At 41.9% G+C, this 18768-nt stretch overlaps 1 protein-coding gene across 1 annotated transcript in view; it reads right to left on the bottom strand.

Moving 5' to 3' along the window:
• The window catches only part of odad2 (outer dynein arm docking complex subunit 2), a 35709-nt gene that overhangs the window by 14031 nt on the left and 2910 nt on the right, over positions 1 to 18768 (bottom strand). Inside the window, exons 7-15 of the mRNA XM_085764046.1 lie at positions 17260 to 17376; positions 14224 to 14432; positions 13519 to 13668; positions 12519 to 12672; positions 6497 to 6643; positions 5969 to 6178; positions 4709 to 4942; positions 4357 to 4467; positions 4111 to 4265 (exon numbers count right to left, since the gene is read on the bottom strand). Of these exons, the coding sequence (XP_085620172.1) occupies positions 4111 to 4265; positions 4357 to 4467; positions 4709 to 4942; positions 5969 to 6178; positions 6497 to 6643; positions 12519 to 12672; positions 13519 to 13668; positions 14224 to 14432; positions 17260 to 17376 (1487 nt within the window). The remainder of the gene's footprint in view (positions 1 to 4110; positions 4266 to 4356; positions 4468 to 4708; positions 4943 to 5968; positions 6179 to 6496; positions 6644 to 12518; positions 12673 to 13518; positions 13669 to 14223; positions 14433 to 17259; positions 17377 to 18768) is intronic.

Here is an 18768-nt window from a genome sequence, read left to right as displayed (position 1 = left end):
AGCTGGAGCCGCAGCACTAATGCTATCAGCAGCGTCAGTGACAGGTAGCAGTTATGGAGCTCTCAGCCTCAGGGGCACAGATGTCTCACTGTGTCCCAGCGGTGCGAGCAGTTTTCCCACGACTGCTCACAGTTGTCCCTTGTACGTACTTGTGCACAACTGAAGCTTTGCTGTGGTTTGGAAGCTCTCCCTCCCTCTTTTGCCATGATTTTGCCTTGTTTGCCAGCGCTATAGAGTGGTAAACTATAGTAAACATTTAAAAGGGATATAACGCGGTCGAAAAAAACCTCAACAAACCTCTGATGTACAGTTAAGTTCTACGACTGTTTTTATTCACAGTTACGGTTGCTGGCATCATGGTCCGTAAGCTATTGTAGATGGCCAAGGTCATTTGGTTTTGGTCAGGGTCCACCGACAGACAGCCTATTCTTGCAAGTGAAAACACTGCTAATGAACAGAGAAGCTGCCAAAGTTAACTTCAGTGAAATTCACCATAAAGAAAAACAATGGTTTTCCTATGCCATCACTGAAGTGTCATCTGCAGTTGACTACAGTAGAATTATCTTGTAATAACAGACATAACTTTTGATAAATGAATGGTAAGTCATGTCTATTTTTGTTAAGCCAGTCCCAACTCAAGTAATTACGTGATGGCAGGAGTAGCGTTACACGAAGCTGCCTGAAGCGGCTCCTACTGCAAACACTGGGCTCCGCACAACTGGAAGCTTATTAAGGCCTGTCAGAAGACACAGGAACCACAGTGAGGCTTCTGTGCAGCAGATTTCTATGATTGATTGTCTGCCTTTTCCTTTCCCCCATTCATCTAGCACTAGTCACACGTTCAACCAAGAGTGCAGAAAGCTTAAATACTGACTGACTAACCAGGGTTGTTACAGCCCGGCCCAAGTGAGAGTAAAACACTTCAGGGAGCAGGAGAGAGAGAGAGAGAGACGCTCGATTAACCTGAAGTTTAACAGACAGCTCGATGTGTCTGACACAGAACAGGCTGAGCAGTGAATAACTTGGGTGAGCACGGGAGTTTTGCGAGGCAAGGAGAAGGAGAAGTATCATTTGGAGGGACAATTATGGTCTGCTCATCATAGGACTGGAACAGAGGTAAGATGGAGGGGTAGTCAGTAATTGGAAGCAAACCCCACAATCTTGACCCTAAACATTACTGCTCTGGCAAATAAGAGTCCGAGACTTGGCAGCTGCGACTTTCCATTGCAAAGTTGTTCACTCGCTCCTTTGTCAAGGCGTTTTACAGCATTTCTGTGTCTGTAACACCTCCGTACACAGGCCCCCTCGCAACCACATATCGATACATCCATTAATTATGTTTCAGCGTTTCCAAGCAGGACTTATACAAAAAGGTAGTGCATACAGTACGGCATGCTGCAACCTTGGCACAGGTATCTCATCTGTGTCATGTAAAACGATACAACTAACATAAGCTCATGTGGTATTTCAACAAACATGCTTTAGGTTATGAATGTAATTATATTTCAGGGCATCGATCATCTCTCATTCTGATGCGTCATTAATCATGAAAATGGTTAACACATGCCGCTACTTGTCTTGAGTGGAGGTGCCCCCCCCACACCCCACACCCCACACCCCCGACCCCTATACTGTCCAGACCACGCTACTCATCAGTCACATAAAAGAGGAGAAAATCATGTTGTTTGCAGTGGGCAGCGAGGTCTGTTTCATTTGACCGTGTACTTAATGAAAGAAAAGAGGGAAATATCCACTCTCTGCCTGCCATTATTGCTGCAGCAAAACTGTATTCCAAAATGATTTTCATTTCGGTACACCACTCAGCCTGTGATTGATTCTGAAATGAGCGCATGCCCCTAAAACCCTGTCACCATTAGCAGCCTTTCCTTTTTGACAGTAATGGCTCAGTCACTTCATTCCAAGCTTTTGCCTGACCTCGACATTTTAAGTGATTCAAATAAGCCCGAGAGAGTACGAAAAAACAGATCCACTTACACATTCAAGTGTGCATTACAAACATTTGCTGTGCATCATGCTGGTTTCCTCCTGATGAGGAGGCCAATTTTCACCTTCATTCACACCCAACTTCCCACATCGTCCAAAAAAACAAAATAAAAACATAACACACAGAAAGAAAAACCCTCCACAAAATGAGAACTCACTTCATATTGCGGCCCTTTGGGGAAGCTCACTAACATACCACTGTGACATGTTAAATTTAGAGTTGTGATATTTTGTGTTTGTTAATGAAGTGTCACTAAATGTGCTTCACATGTGATTATAATTATTTCTATTATTGCTATTATCAGTGGTAGCATAACTGTTTTACATCGCAGCGGTGTGACAAGTCATTACGTATGGCACAAGGCCTGTGCTGGCAGCAAGTGTATTAAGCTGCCACATTACTCATGGCCAGTGCAGTTAACTTGTTTTATCATCACGCCAAGCTGCAGTCAGAAGGGCTCCTTAGCTATGCCACTGCTGTTGTTTTTATAACTGTTCTTTCTTTTTTTTCTTCTTTTTTTTGTTAAAAATTTATTAATAAGCCATTTTAAAAGTTCAATTTTCTAGTATGAAAAAAGAACTGTCCGTCTAAGTAATGGCCATGCTGTTCTGTTAATAATGATAAATAATCAGGGTTTCCTTCATGACATGGGTTAAATAGACAGCGATCTGTCCATCCTGCTTTGAAGGAATGTTATCGTCATGCTTCTGCCTCTGCACAGGAATCCTCGCTTAACTCAATGTGGCAGCAGACACTCAGTTCCAGTTGGGAGGACTTAACTTAGACTTTAAATGTAGGATATCATTCTGTCAGTTATGAAATATGACGTGCAGAAAGATCCGCGTGTGTGCTACCGAGCGCTTTTCTTGTTATTTTTAGAATTCCACTGCAATTTGAACTACACAGCATTTCTGAGTCAGAGGAAAAACATTTTCACATAATCTCACCTCAGCTAAAAATCCGTAAACCTCAAAAACAGCCTTTATCATAAAAATGATTAAAAGACAACGTCTTGTAACGTACTGTGCTACGCTGCAGAGAGACAGACAGAGAGAGGGGTTTCGAATTGATTAATATGTTACCGAGGTATTAAATCACTGCATGTTTTCATATGTTATATCCCCAGCCTCACACCGAATAAGAAAATAAACACAGCTTAATCATTCTTTCAAGGGAGCACTGGAGGAAATGTATGGGTCTGCCAGGGCACAGTCTTGGGGCATTATTTATTTTAAAGGGGAAAAAAATACTGACTTAAAAATCATCTGACACTACAGTGCAAAGTCAAGAACCCTTCCAGAAATGTCACCGCTGAAAGGACCAAGCTAACTGACACTTAAATAAACCTCCGCTTTACATGACAAATGATTAAAGGCTCTGTCAGCCCGCGTCTTCTGACATTAGAAAATCACCGTCTCTCCGGGCTGATTCTTTCAGTATGCCTGCGATTGGTTCAGGACTAACAGGCCCTGACTAACATATCACTGGAGTCTATAAAATCAGCACGTTCACTTCAGCTTTTGTTAACGGTGGAAAAGGCAGAATTCTAGCGGCGAACGCTCGCATAAAAGATCAGAGTTAATAGGATCCGTACAAAAACTTTACATTTAATGCAAATAATCACTTCAAACGGACACAGTGGTAAAAAAAGAAAGGCAGACATGACAACAGCATGCAAATGGAAAAAGTTACACAGCCGGTGATGAATGAACGCGAGACCCCATAAAAGTAACATATGTGATGATGGCATGACGACGCTAATGCACGCAAGAGGACTGAGCCCTTGTGTTCGGTATCCTCTGCTGCTATTAATATATATTCACATTCTATAACCACGTCAGCTTAGAAATCCTATTTTCCTACAGTTAAGGGCACATGTGGGTAAAATTGCTAATTGCTATTAACCCACGCAGCAAGTGATTTGTCAAAGTCACACTCGTCTGTTTGGTACTAATTACACACATGTAGTCTTACATCTGCAAAGATATGGATACAATGTGTTTCTGTATCTCTGCTGTGTTCGCTTCGGTGGCGTGTTTCTGTGTGCGTGTGTGTGGGTGTTTTAATGAGAGGTAAAAAGGTGAGAGCCCCGAGTCCAGTTATACTTAGCAACGTTCTCCACGCTGATGGAACATTTCCAGATGGCCCCGGTGGCGGCGGCCAGGAGCTGCTTGTTGTTCACCTTGGCCAGCAGCGAAACCAGTGGCTGCAGACCGTTGTATGTGCGCACCAAGTCGCGGGTTTGCTTGTCCTCTGCACACTGCAAAGCAAAAGAGAGGGGCTCAAAAATCTGCCAAATATTATTCCGGGTTCATTCTGCATGAGCGTGTAGAAGTGTGGAAAACAGGCACCTTGAAGATTGCACTGGCACAATGCATTTGTAGCTCATCGTTGTCACTGTTCAGGTTCTTGACCAAGTCTTTAACCATGCCCTCGGCCTGAATGGCAATCCTGTAGCTTTCCTGTAGTGACACACCAAAAGAATAAGAATAAGAATAAGAATAAGAATAAGAATAAGAATAAGAATGACTTTATTAATCCCCAGAGGGAAATTCATTTCGTCTGACAGCTCATCTACCATTTGCACAAGAACTAAAAAGCCCGATGGCTGTAGAGGAACCACAGAAACATGAATGCTTTAAATTACAGCACATGTGCTCCAGCGCTGCAGGATTTATTTCCCGGGCCGCCCTAGCTCCTCACCTCTGAGGCACACTCCTGCAGGGTGCCTACCACGGGGATGAGCATGTTCTCGTCTCGGGACTTGAGCAGTCGTCCCAGCAGCGGGGTGCCTCCGGCCCTGTGGATGGCCTTCTTGTTCTTGGTGCTCTTGCTGCAGCTCCACAGCGCCAAGACGCCGCAGCGGGCCACCTCTACGTCCCTCTCCTGGTTTGGAGTCAGCGTGTCTAAATTCCAGCTCACGTCCAGCAGCTTCACCTGATTGGAGAGACACAAGGTAAACAAACACACACGTGGATAAACACAAACATGAACTAACGTGTGCAGAGAGCAGGCGGACCACATGCGTTTCAGCAGAAAACCTCCCACACACACACCATTTACACAAACTTGATGAACTTGACATAAATTCTAAAGCTCTGAAAAGTCTCTTTCTGGATTGGGGTGATAATGTTTGGTGTCAAGAGGGGAATAGCAAGTTGTTGGCTGTGATTAAGGGTATAATTAAAACTCTATTACCACCGGAGTCTGCACGGATGAAAAAGCCAGAGATGTTAGGAGTGGAAAACTGTCAGGATAGATGTTAATGTTAGGCCTGAAAATCCCAGTGTGACGGTTTATGGCCATCATTCAGTGTTCTAATCCATCGTTCCTGGCCAGTGAGACGGAGTAGGCAAAGCTATTACCCACAGCGCAGTTCAAAGGTGGTCTTGTAGCATAGCATGAAATTAATCTGCCTACGTGAGTGACTCGCACATGAGAACATCCGATTTGGGGCTGAGGAAAATATACAAGGCATGCAGGCTTTAATCACAGGTCCCTCTGTCAACAAACATGAATGCAGGTCAGAGGATGTGAAGGACATTCTATCTGTTTTTTAGCACAGCACCGTCTCTGGGGCCCTTTTTAAAAGTGGATGGGCCACTGTCTGGCATCTGCTCCACAGGGTGAAAGGGGGGCATGGGCGGATGATTGATTCGCTGTTCATCGAAACACTTCTGCAAAGTCTGAAAATGTGCTTTACGCTCTAAGTGAAAGACAAATAATAATCATAACAAAACCATCCTTCTTTTTTTTCCTCAAACCTTCCAAGGTGTCTGTGGTTTAGCACCAAATGCCTGCACTAAATCAACAACACAGCTGACACCATCATGGATTGCAGGGATAACATTTTTTTTTTTTCAATAACACAAAAACAGAAAGATCAGGTTCTGGTGTGTAGTTTTCTCTGCTGCACTCCACGCTGGCAGCACAGAGATCACGTTTCTCTCTCCTCAGACTCACCAGCTTCTTTATGCCGCCGTACCGCCTGACGGTTCTCCTCGCCCGGCGGAACCGGGCCACGTTTGCGATGGTCTCGGCGGCTAAGGCCTTGAGCTCCTTCACCGGCGAGTCCAGAATCCTCACGATGTTCTGCAGGCCGCCCATGTCAACGATGGTCTGACGAATCTGCACGTTGTGACTAATCTTTCTCAGTATTTTCAGTGATCCGATCTAAACACAAACACACACATACAGAAAAACATCCACAGTTAAGTATGATAGTTTATAAATGATAGTTTAGTCGGTGGAAACTGTGTCCGTGCCAACATAAAGCACCCGACTAATAATAAATAATAATGATAAAAGCAGGTTTGAGACGCCCCCACACGTCATTAAGCAAACTGGAGAGTAATTGCTACCCTGTGTCTTCAGAGGGACACTCTCTACCCAGTGCGAGTGTTTCTGTAACTAAAACACAGGCTGGCACACACGGCCGGCTCTGTTCATGCCTGCAGGCCATCCAGGTCCAGCTTTGGCACAGCTACTCACTTTGCATTTGACTTCATCTGTATCCAGCAAGTTAATGAGGACTTCAAGGCCACCTACGTCCCGGATGGCCAGCTGGCACGTCTCCTGCATCAAATCAAAGTCCATCATGGCGCAAAGAGTGAGCACAGTGGCTGTCTGGTCGCCTGCCTGAAATAATAACGGCAAACATGAATGAATGAATGAAAATGGGGGAATGAAAAAAAAGAAAAGGAAGAGAAGAGAAGAGGAGAAAATTAAACATCAAACAGACATTTGGAGGGGGGCTGAGGAGGATACAGACCTCCCTCCATTACCCTGCCCTCCCACTCCCCCCATAATACCACTCCTGCTGGGGTTGTTTTGTTTATACCGCAGCCTGGTAAGTGTTTAGCTTTGTGGTGGTAAACGCTGATGGAGAGGAATTATTTGCTAACAGCACTGAGCTCTGACAACAGTGTCAAGCTAAGAAACCATTAGACACTGCCCTTGAGATAAACAAGAACACTAATAGCACTGAAACCCTCATTTAAAGGCCTTAAAGTCCACCTACACACATGGAGCAGGAAACACAACCGAAAAAGTTATACTGTCGCTGAACTACAGAAAAGAAAAGAAAAATCCAGAGATTTAAAATAGGACATGTGTGGTCAAACCAAGACAGCAAACCTGCCCCTCTGTTACAATTTCCCAAATTTAGTATCCAAATCCTTTCTGGTCTTTTTTTTCACATTCTGCTCATGCTGAATAAATCCCCATGAAGCCAGCTTTGTGGACAGTTGCTGACAGCATTATGACACTTAAAATACCAGTCTTATCACTGGTGCTTTGAGATGGTTAAAGTATTGTCCAGGCGCGGGCAGCAAGTGTGTTTTTACATTACCATATTTAGTCTGTATCATATGCCATTGCATAACAAACTTTCTTGACAAGCAATGGTTTTGATCACGCAAAGGGGGAAAAAAAAAAAATCGGTAGTCAGATAAAACAGAAGTTCATGGCATGAAACTGGAAGAGTTAGCTGCTGTAATACTAGACCTGCTACACGTCTTTGATATGTGACACTGAGACGTCCAGTCCAAAATTTCCTGGCAAGTGAACAATCAAATATTATTTTGTTCTTGCAGTGGTTTAAATGTGCCACAGATAGGATTCTCATTTAGTGGATTCAAGGACGCCTCCGCCATTCGAGGCTTCATATGGCTTTATTGGTTGCACACTTTCGCAAACAACTTGAGACTCCAGACCCATCCTAAACACATTATTTCAACCAAACACAAGAACGCAACATGTCCTGCTATCAGCTTCCCACATAAGTAGAAAATAGCCCATCGCCATATAGAAAGCGGGGGCAGTAATCTGTTTCATGCAGCCATTGGACGGGATGGCTCATCAGCGTAGGCCTTTACCAAAGTTTCAAGTGGTGTTTGATCATATCTCCTTCACAGAGCAGGGCTCTGACACAGCAGGATAATGCCCACATGTTCTCCATATCATGACGCTGGCCTAAATGTGAACCATTTGCCCATTAACAGCAGTGGATCTACTGCTTCCTTTGTCTCCTCCGTTCTCACTCTTCAAAGGATTCAGCAGACGCGGTTCTTACCTTGTAAAAACAGTGAAAAAAAAAAAAGCTATGTTTAGGGGTGATAGCTGGGAGAACAGAAAACAGATCATATGCTTTCATTTTTGTTAGCTTTGGTCTTGAAGTATTGTCGACATTCTTTAAAACATTGACAACATCTGACAATCTTTTATGGCGAGAGATCTTTGACTCTCTCCGTGCATGATAGGAGCAGATGCTCAAAGTGGAATGAATTCAATCACTGTTCGACTTCTGAACATGAAATTCAAAAAGTACTTTAAGAACATTGGACGCCATGAACTTGGCATTTCAATTGTCAATTTTCTTTTCTTTTTACGAGCTATTGGAAAAAAACAAATTCAATCTTTGTAAATCTGCTTAATAAATCTGAGTTAGCTTCTACTACTCAAGACACTGGCAGCTGCTAACAGCAGTGATGAATGTCTTTGTAAATATTTCTGAATGGAAAACAAGATTAAGAGTGTGCAGCCATGTTTGCAGATCATAACTGTCTGTACAAAATTTGGTAGCAAGCCACAAGAGATTTTACAACGAACCAACAATGTGAGACCTGTAGTTTGTGCTAGAAGAAGTCAGGGGGTCACCAAGGGCAGTGATATTCTCCATCTGGAAAACATGAGTATCTTTACAAGACTTTGTACCAGGCCATCCATTGATGTCGAGATATTTAACCGAATAATGAAAACCTTCACTCGTTGGGGAAAGTAGTGGAAAAGTCAAATACTTCCAAAGTTGATAGAATCAATCAATCTTCTGTATAAAATATTACAGCAGTCTATCCAAGAGCTTTCTGGACTGAGGTGGTGGACCCACCGCCGCACATGCTAGCTAGCTTGCTGCTAACATGGCTGTAAAATGACTGGATGATACAAATCACTGAGGTAAAACACAGTGACAGAAGATTTTATAGATTGTATAAATGTTTTATTCCCTTGTCTGGTGGAATTATAGGATTAAAACGGCTTTAAAGGAGATTAAGAAGTAAAAGACAATTTAATTCCATTCACGAGAAGAACTTGATATCAGCCACTTAAAGATGCTTTATGCATTTTGTGTCTTCCTTGACTGCAGGTGTCTCTGCCCGAGCTACTAAATAGCTGAAGCCTTCGCTCTACTGAATGGAGGTCTTATTCTAGTCTGGTTCCTCTGCAGACTGGATTCTTCAGACAGTCTGCCCTGCCTGAGCCACTCCAGGCCTATAAATCACAGCACTAAGCACGTGGGAGCAGGGACAGTGTTAATAGGGCTGTAAATGATACCCTGTTGACCTCTGGTCATTTTCTTTACGGAGTTTTGTTGTGGATATTTTGTGCACAAGTGTGTGTGTGGCATAGAGCTCATGCCAACAAGGGTGGACGTTAAGTGCTCAGATTTGTAAGAGTGTATGTCAGGTAGACTCGGGCCACTGCCAGTGCTTCATAGAGCTCAGTGTAAGAGAGAAGCACTGGTTCTTGGCAGAGGCTCGAGCTATGGAGGACTCATGAGGTTTCAAACGTCTCTGCAGTCTACTGCCGACTTGAGAGTGAGCGCTGCTAATGACAAGAACAAACCCAATCCTCCTGGTCTATTATAGGAAAGGTACTGTGGGACAGGATGAATGATTACTGGTTGTTTCTAACTTCATATTTGACATTAGATCTCCGACAACATAAAACTTGATCACTTAATAGGCCTTCGCTGTCATAAAATGAGTGCAGCGCACACTGGGCAAATGTCTAGTCAGATCTTTAAGTTGAAAAGTTGCTGAACTCATGAGGAAGAAATGACATCATTCTTCTTGTAAGTATATTATCCAGATTGGACAGGTAGTAAATGCATTACAACCAAGATTGAGTGGAATATATGTTTTTAAAAAGTAAGTAAAACTAACTATTTAGAGCATAATTAGCTCTAGGTAGTTAGTTTTTAATATTTCTTTGAAAATGAGCTGCTACTGGCTGCTGTTCATCAGAGACACAGGAACAGATCAGTGCACCAATCAGTAGAAGGGCTCTGCACTGTGGCAGTAATTCTACCACTGCCCAGCAGAGGGAGAGAAACTTTAATGGGTCCAGACACAAAAACACCCTGATCACCTTGTTAATCTATTAAACTTTTACACTTTTGTGGTAACAAAAGAACAAATGTTGCACTGATCGTGACGCTTTATGAAAGCTGTTTCTGAATATTTGGGCTGAAAAAATAAAGGTGAGCAAAAGCCATCTGCTCAGAAAAAGAAACAAAATGTAAAAAAGAATAGTAAAAGGTCAATTATGAAAATGTTTACAACACACAATACTGAAATGTTTACCTGTTAACCAGTAACATCTTGTATATCAGACACAATATTTATATCTCTGAGAATATGAAAATTGTTTTGTATTTGGAAAGCCACAGGCCAACCTAACTGATAGCAGCTGCTGAATTTTGTTTTTAAACACAGACAAAACATATTTTGACATTTTTGGCTTAGTTGCGTGAGTTAAAATTGCAAAGATTTTTAGTCCTGACAAGTAAAACTTTTCTTTAACCCTTTAATCTGCCACTTATCTTTACTTGTTTACACGATCTACAGAAGCTTTGTGTTGTACATAACTATATAGGTACAGTATATAGCCTATAAATGCTTCAATATAGGTATGATCAATGTTTATGTTTGCTTACACTGGGACACTGGTGCATTACAGATTGGAATAATGTGAAATGTGTTATAATTCATCTTCCCATCTCCTACAGTACTGTACATACACAGCACGCAACCATAACACAATATAAACCCATGTGTGGCAGGTTTGGACTTAAATCTACACGCTGGATTTTTAAGAGAGACCATGTAACCAATTTACAGGCGCAGATCTCCAGTCATACAGGTATAAAAACAAACACACTGGAACCTTGGGCAAATATTCCTACATAAATATCATTAAAACACAAAACAGAACATCCATGTGTCGCTTTACGAAAGTGTTAAACTTCCTCGAGTACAAACGGCTGTCTATAGTGCAAGGGAAAAGGGGAAAAAAGATCTCCTCCTAAAATAAAACAGATATTTAACTTGGCTCATGGTAAGTTTCAGCGTCTGATGGTAATGATATTATAAAATGACTACTGGACAAACCCCATAAATAACTGTGCTGTGTGGTTTCCAGAGAGATAGAAAGCCGGGACATGTTGGTTAGTGCAGAGCTGCATCTTGTTGAAGCAGTAACACACACACACACACAAGCCTACAGCTTACAATCCTGCTGAAAAGTATAAAATACACAAACCAATGAGGTTTTTTTTTTTTTTTATCTGAATTTGCCTCTTTCATATCGTTTGAATCTTTTTTTTTCCCTCTCTGGAAAGGAGCAGCGGCCTGCTTTTAGAGTGGGAATTTCCTTCCATTATATTCTATTTTGCTAAGCTAAAAATATCTGCCTCAAATTGAACTTTACAGCGACATTTTCTATAAAAGATTTACTCTGTTGCACTGTGACCAATCTTATTTAGCACCAAGCCGCAGAACTCAAGAACACAAATCCTATACTGTATGAAAATATGATATGTATACTATAGCTGCATATTGAAATGCCATTAACTCATTTCATTTTCTTTAAATTGAGGTAACATACATTTCAGGTATTTTGGGTTTTAAGTTTTTCTGCTGAACAGTTTTGCAACAAAACAGATTCCTGTCAAAATAAAGTAAATGCATTCCCTCTTAATTGAATCTGTCTACAGGACATTGTCCAGATAAAGAGATAATAGTGAGGCAGGGTAATCACAGAAGTCAAGTGGTCGGAGGTATTCCCAGCCAGTCTGGGTCATTGGCGTTTTCTGTCCTCTTTTCTTCTCCCTCTGTGTTTTGACACATTAATATTCACCATATGCCCTGTCAGACCTATCACAGGCGCGCTTCATTTTTATGCTTCTGCGGTGTGGGCAAACAGTGAGTACAGCTGCTGCCGTCAGACAGCTCTTTCCCCCAGCTCACATGTGCAACCAAACAGGCCTTTGTCAGAAACCAGGAATCCACGAGCCAAGCCAACCACTTCAATAGGCATCTTCCTACAAAGTGCCGCTTTAAAATGGGAGCGACGTAAACCTTCAGAAAAGGCTTTGTGACACCTCGGTATGACTGAGGCAACACAGACAGGTGGGATTAAATGATTGGAACATTACGTTTTATGATCCCATCTAACTAAGGCTCTCCTCGCACGCCCATGACTAAATATTATTTTCCACGCTGTGCTGTTCAGAAAAGGGTTTTTTTTTTAGAAATTTTTGAAAACTGATTCAGGTTAGCATCAAAATTCTTGTACAGTTGACAGGAAAGGAGCACGGACTTTACTGTTTCCTGTCAGCAGTGGCCTGCCCTCCACCTGGAGTACTACAGCTCTTTGTACAAATCTTTATTTTGGTTTTAAATCAGTGCAAAAAAAAAGAAGAAGGAAACAGTCCAGGGCAACATTCCCCTACCTTTAGGTACTTGACCAGTTTCTGGATCTGCCAGTATTCAGGGGGCAGGTCTGTGTTACTCTCCACCCGGCGCTCTGATTGCTCCTCTTCCTCCTCACTCTCAAATGAACTCTCACTGGAAAGTTCCACAGGCATGGCTCCTGCCGGGGTCTTACTGAAAGTTTAAAAAGAACAGCAGATAACGGTGAACTTTTGACCGCAGATAACAATCCAACCGAGGTGTGGGTCAGCCTAATAACTGGACAACACATAAACAGACCAAAGGATGCAATATAATATCGTGAAATCTGTTTTCCGGTGTGGAAAACAGCTTGGTCATCCCACACAAGAAGAAAGATTAAAGTTTTTGAAATTCAAGTGTCAGGTTTGAACTTCCTCAGAATCTAAGCAGTAGGAAAATACAGACTGGAATAATGTCATGGGAAGACTGGAGCGGTCATCATATACAGAGCAAAGGCTCGTGCTAGGCTATTGATGCAAACAGAAATGCAGATGGCTTTTTAAAGTTGCTCAGGCTGCTCGGATAACTGTATCACAAAGATTGGGCACTGTGGAGTAATGAAATTTGGTACACTTTCATATGGGACCGCTGAGAGACAGTTCCCATGTACATACAAATAGCATTTCCAGGGGAGCTCATCATCAGGAGGAGTCAGCCGATATGAGGGAGTGATTTCCAGGAAGAAACAAGATAAACAGAGAGCGAGACCTTCACTCAGCAGCCGAGCCTACGCATCCATCGCCCTGGGTGGTGAACTGTGTGTGAATTAGTGAATGCACCTTGTTTCTTTGTGATATCAGTAACAGTGACTTGAATCAGCTGCATCGATTCCTGATGGTGGGAGCCAGGAAAACAGGTTCTTGTTCAGCAGATCTTTCCTTCAACTTCAGATTTCATTACTGATAAAACAGCATCTACTTCTTTTCAAATCACTCCACCTGCAGAGAACGAAGTCGCTGATTGATCCTGACAAAGGGAGAACAAACAAGGGACACTTACATCTTCTGGGAGGACAGGCGTCCAGGTATAGAGGACACCGAGAATTCTGCTTTGATCTTGCTCTTGGCCGCTGTTCCCGGCTTTTTCCTGTGCGTTGCAGCAGACCTCTCCTCTCCGGGGCTCTTTCTAGATTTCTTTTCCTCTGCTTTACTGTAATGATGTGAAATAAGAGTCATTATGCCTGCTTCTATTTTGAAAATGGTTATTTTTCTAACATAATCATTACTTAACAACTTGAGACTTGAGTTCAGTTGGGTTTTTTTTTTTGTTTTAGCAGTAGAGATACTTTTATCTTGAGCCAGTTTCTCCTCAAATGGGTACAGATATCACAAGGTACAGCTGCAACAGCTCAGCCCTCGCTAGATCTATTTATCAATCAAAGACCAGATGTGATAGATCTCTTGCGGATTTTTTCCCAAGTTTTCTGTCTGTAATTGGGCAGAAAGGGTTTTCCACGCTGTGAACGTACTTATTAACTCATTGTATAATCGGGAATATTTGCACTTGCCCTTAAATTTATAAACCATATAACTATCCCTTTATAATGTGTGACTGCTGGCAGACACACACCGAACACATGTGTGGGAGGCTTGGCATCACTGTCATCTGAAGCGCTCCTCTTCAACATGAGGGTTCCCCGCCACGCACAGTACGTGGCAGGCTGCAGATATTTCAGGACACATCTTACGAGGAATTATCACATACCAACATGGAGACGCGAGACCGAGAGTCTTCCATCTCGGACATGGTTCATATATCCTCTCGCCGCCCGTCGTGTACAGCGTATGCTGTTGTCTCGCCTTGTCATGAACATTCTTTTCCTGTTGCTCGTAAGACCTCTGGGGTTGGCCTTGTTCCTTCTTATCAACCGATTCCACATGCTGACTCCTTTGTGTTGATGGAACGGCACAATCCTGTTGGTGTGGGAGAAAAAGACAGAAGCTGAAGAATGAGGAAAAAGATTCTTGTGATTTGCATTACTGGTGAGATGTTGTGTGTGTGTGTACCAAACTTTGCAAAGTGTTGTTCATTTCAATCCAAGAGGAGACATATTAAAACACAATAGTATCAGTGACACATGAAAAGCATAAAATTCACATAAAAGCTCTTTCTCAATATTCTGCAGGCATGCACAACAAATCAGCTTTTTTATTGAGGTATTGGAATTAAATCACACTTTCCCAATGCTTTACACAGAATAGGTCCCCCTCTGTTAATTGGCTGAACAATATCAAAAAGTTTATTGTTTCTGTACATTCCTCCACCTAAAACCCTGCAGCACAGCACAGACAAAGTAATGCCTTTGTGTCACTGTTATTCAGTTATGATTTTTTTTCTCTTTCTTCGAGCTCTGAAAGTCTTTATACCAAACTTTACAACCTATATACGAAAGCCAATAAGACACATATGAATGGTTAGCAGGCAGGAGAGTTTTTAATCACAGACACCTGCTCTGCAGAAATAGCCCCGGCTGTCACTGGTTGTTAGGGGCTCAACATTTTTAAGGGAAGGGAAAAAGAATTAAGATGCATTTCTATGGGTTGTGTTCACGCACAAGCTGGAGCCAAGCATGCCCAATCACTTTTCCAAAGACTTGTTTTTCATAAAACACAAAGTGACCTGCTATTGGAAACATAGAAGTCAATTCACCCAACCACAGACCCACAGTCTGACTTTATTAGGCTAACCAACCTTTTTTAATTCTATTATATGTGAAATGGATAAGGTCCATGTGCATGAGGCAGAAGGGAACAGTACAAATTCCCTGACATGCCACAGTTTAACATCCTATTACAGGTGCCTTTCTGCAGCTGAAAACGCTATAGGATTAGAGACAAATGCTGCATTAAGCCAGACTGACGCCTGCAGTTCTACACTCAAAATACATTTTTATAGTAGGTGACATTCAATTATTCGCTCTTATGTATTCATTTGTCTTGTTTCCAAGCAGTTGACTACTAAAAACCTAAACCCCAACTATTTACATATGTCTTTGGGGCCGGCTTGTATCTAATTACTTGATCTATACTGATGGAAAATCAGCAGGGAGGCGAAGCTGAAGCCATTGGCCATAAAACATCTGTCAGTGGCGGGATTCAAGCCGTTTCATACTTACTGATTATGGCAGTGAGGCAGTCTATATTAATTTCAGGATGTGAATAACAAAAACAAATCTACAACCAAGGGAGCTTTTTTTTTTTTTTTTTTTGCTTTGCTTTTCAGTGAGTGTCTTATGCATGCAAATTCACAGCATGTCCAATTTCCAATCACGCTGTGATGTCAAAACAAATCCACAACGCTAAGGGGAGAAGGCGAGTCCGCTTCCTCCCTGTGTTGCAGCCGTCCTCGTCTCCTTTGGCTGCCTCTGCTCATCTGATTGAGGCTGTCTAATCGAATACAACTGTTAAAAAAGATTTGCTTCCTCACGTTGGAAACAAGCAGATATGTTGGGAGATTAGGTGTTGTTATATTTGGCTATCAAACCCCCACCTTCCCCCTCAACTCCACCGCACCCACCGCCCCACCCCGACTCTGTACTCCTTGTGTTGCAATCAGGGAACCGAGCCAGAGTTATGTGAGATTGTGTTTCAGACGGACACTTCTGTTGTTACACTCTCATATTTGATCTGGAATGAATCATGTCACCAGGAATCACTGCTACATACCTCAGACACAGGATGCAAATGGCACCACTGAATTGCTGCTGTCATCAATCAATCAAATGTATATTCAAGCAGCAGTGCAGTTTTTTTAAAGGTTGATTAGCTCAAACAGAGGAAGAGCGGGACCTCGGAGCGGACGTCAAAGAGTTAAAGAACATTAAACAAAAAGGCCTTGACAATGATTTGTGCCTCCACAAACTCGTTCACAGTAAGTTTTACTGAGGCTGTCTGTCATTTTTAGATCGTCCAGACTCAAGGCATCACTCTTCACACAGGACTCATAAAACATAAAAGCCTTGATGTCTTTTTTTTTTTTTTTTTTTTACACGGTTCAGCTTGGCATTACTCGATGGTTTATGGCTGACTTCACTAACTCCACCTTTAGATCCATCAACCATGAATCACACAGACCAATCACAGTTTGAAAAATATCACACTAGGATGCTAACATTCACTAATTAGCCTTTTTACACTTTACAATGTTAAAAAAAAAGGCTGTACTCCACTCAACTATTGCCCTGCAGAACAGGAAGTGAGCAGCCGTGGTCTTGATGAGCTCGTAATGACACCACATTTTCCAACAAACATCAGCGTTGAGTGAGAAAAAAGAGATCATATTTTTAAATGATTAACAGATTTCTGAGAGCAGCTGGGATGTATTATAGAGGTGATTTGTTATGTCATCAAATTACTAAGGCAGGAAATAGCACTACTGAATAAATGATCCATATTTCAATGTCTATAAATGTGTGTGTGTGTGTGTGCAGGGTGGTATGGGGCTCAGTCTTTTTGATCTTGGAACAGACAGGAGGTCGTTTCAGAAACTGTTCAACACAGTGACAACCAGACACTAGCTCACTAGCGTGGAACAGCACAGACACTGATTACACAATCCAAACTCTGTTTATGAATATGAGTCACACGGCATCAGAGATCAAATAAGGGGTTTACAGAGAAGGACCTTGTTCATGGGACAAAGAGGCGTTTCAGCTCCCACGCATCTTTGCTTTGAGAGCTAAAATTGAAGGCAACAAATAGGAGGTTTTAATATGTTGATGATAATTGCATCTGCCGGTACCTGCTTGTTTATGTTCTCGGCAAAATATGGAGATCGGCTCTTGAGAAGTGTTACCAGGTCCTCGTACATATCACTTGTTCGCTCGTAGCCACTCTCCACCCTCTCGTGTTTTATGCCCTGTGAAAACAAAGTGAAAAACAGCCTCATTAATCCTAAAAACCACAATTATAATGTGACCCACATGTCAGCTGGAACTGCTGAGGTTAGGAGGCTCAGAGTATCTCCAGCCAGGCTCAAAAAGGAAGTGTAAAACCATGTAAACCACAAAATTAGGTTTAAGACACTACAGCTCTTTGAGGTTTCTTTTGCATCAATGTCACCCATTTGGTGTTAGGTTGTAGATTTTTTTCACCTTGGCCGAACTATTTCCAGGTGAAGAAACAGAGACAGGAAGCCTACTGCTTGTCAGCAAAGTCACAGAGAAGGTGAAAGGTGCTGCAGAATGAAAAATCCTTTCTGAGAAGTGATTGCACACACATTCAGACAGATTACCGACACTGGGGAAGTATTTGGAAGCTCCAGATGCAGGAATTTTTGAGGGGACACTTCGAGGCCAAATATTTAGATATTGATTTCCACATGTTGATAACATCAGATTCTAATTTGGTAACTTTCTACCTGTCTTAGATTATGGAGATCTGATCTTCATGAATCCATGTGCTGGAAACATTATACTACTGCACTCTACATTGTATTACTGGATCTAGTTATCCTATATACCACTTTAAGTACTGACTTATAAAGTATATCTATATACTGTAGCCCAGGTCCTCCTTACCTGTGTATGGACACTGTTAATGCGTGGCCTGTGTTTTATGCTCTACAGATGTCAAATCCTCCAGTTGGGACAAAGTTGGGCACAAAAAAGCTTTTAAATGTGCTGCTCCCTCCAGGTGGAACAATGTTCACAATAATACTTAATATTGTCAGAAACAATTACCCATAGTGAACTCAAATAAGTCTTATTTTTCTGGAAAATTGAATTCTTGGACAATATCTTTGGTACTAAATGTATGCTTTACTTAATTTTGGTAGTTTTGGAAACCCACTGTTTATACATCTTAAGTGAACGTCTGTACTCAATTGTGGCAGGTGACAGTTGTCAATCTGTTTATTTTGTGTGATTTATTGCTGTAATAATGTTTTCTTGTGGTCGACTTGCCCAGGTCTCTCTTGGAAGTAGATTTTAATCTCAAAGAGACTTTAGCCAGTTAAATAAATGATCAAACAGAGAATGATAGATATCTTGTGTATCTTGTGTTTTGGCGGTCTGGATGTCTGATCACTGATAATACCTTTGGTTAACATGATGCCAGTATTCTGTATTGTTCATTATGTAGTGAATATTATGTTTGTTGTCATACTTTGGAGTGGTGTGGCTCTGGCAGTGATTTATCTAGATAGATCAGTGGTCTGAATGACTGTTACACAAAAACAGTCAGTTACATTTGGTAACCTGCACTCCAACCTACAGTACAACAAAGATTTATGATTGAAGAACAGAGTAAA

Source organism: Trachurus japonicus, chromosome 20, assembly GCF_045865225.1.
Source record: "Trachurus japonicus isolate A0001 chromosome 20, Traja_1.0".
Classification (NCBI taxonomy): domain Eukaryota; kingdom Metazoa; phylum Chordata; class Actinopteri; order Carangiformes; family Carangidae; genus Trachurus; species Trachurus japonicus.
Note: the sequence above shows the minus strand (reverse complement) of the source record. Positions and strands in the feature narration are given on the sequence as shown.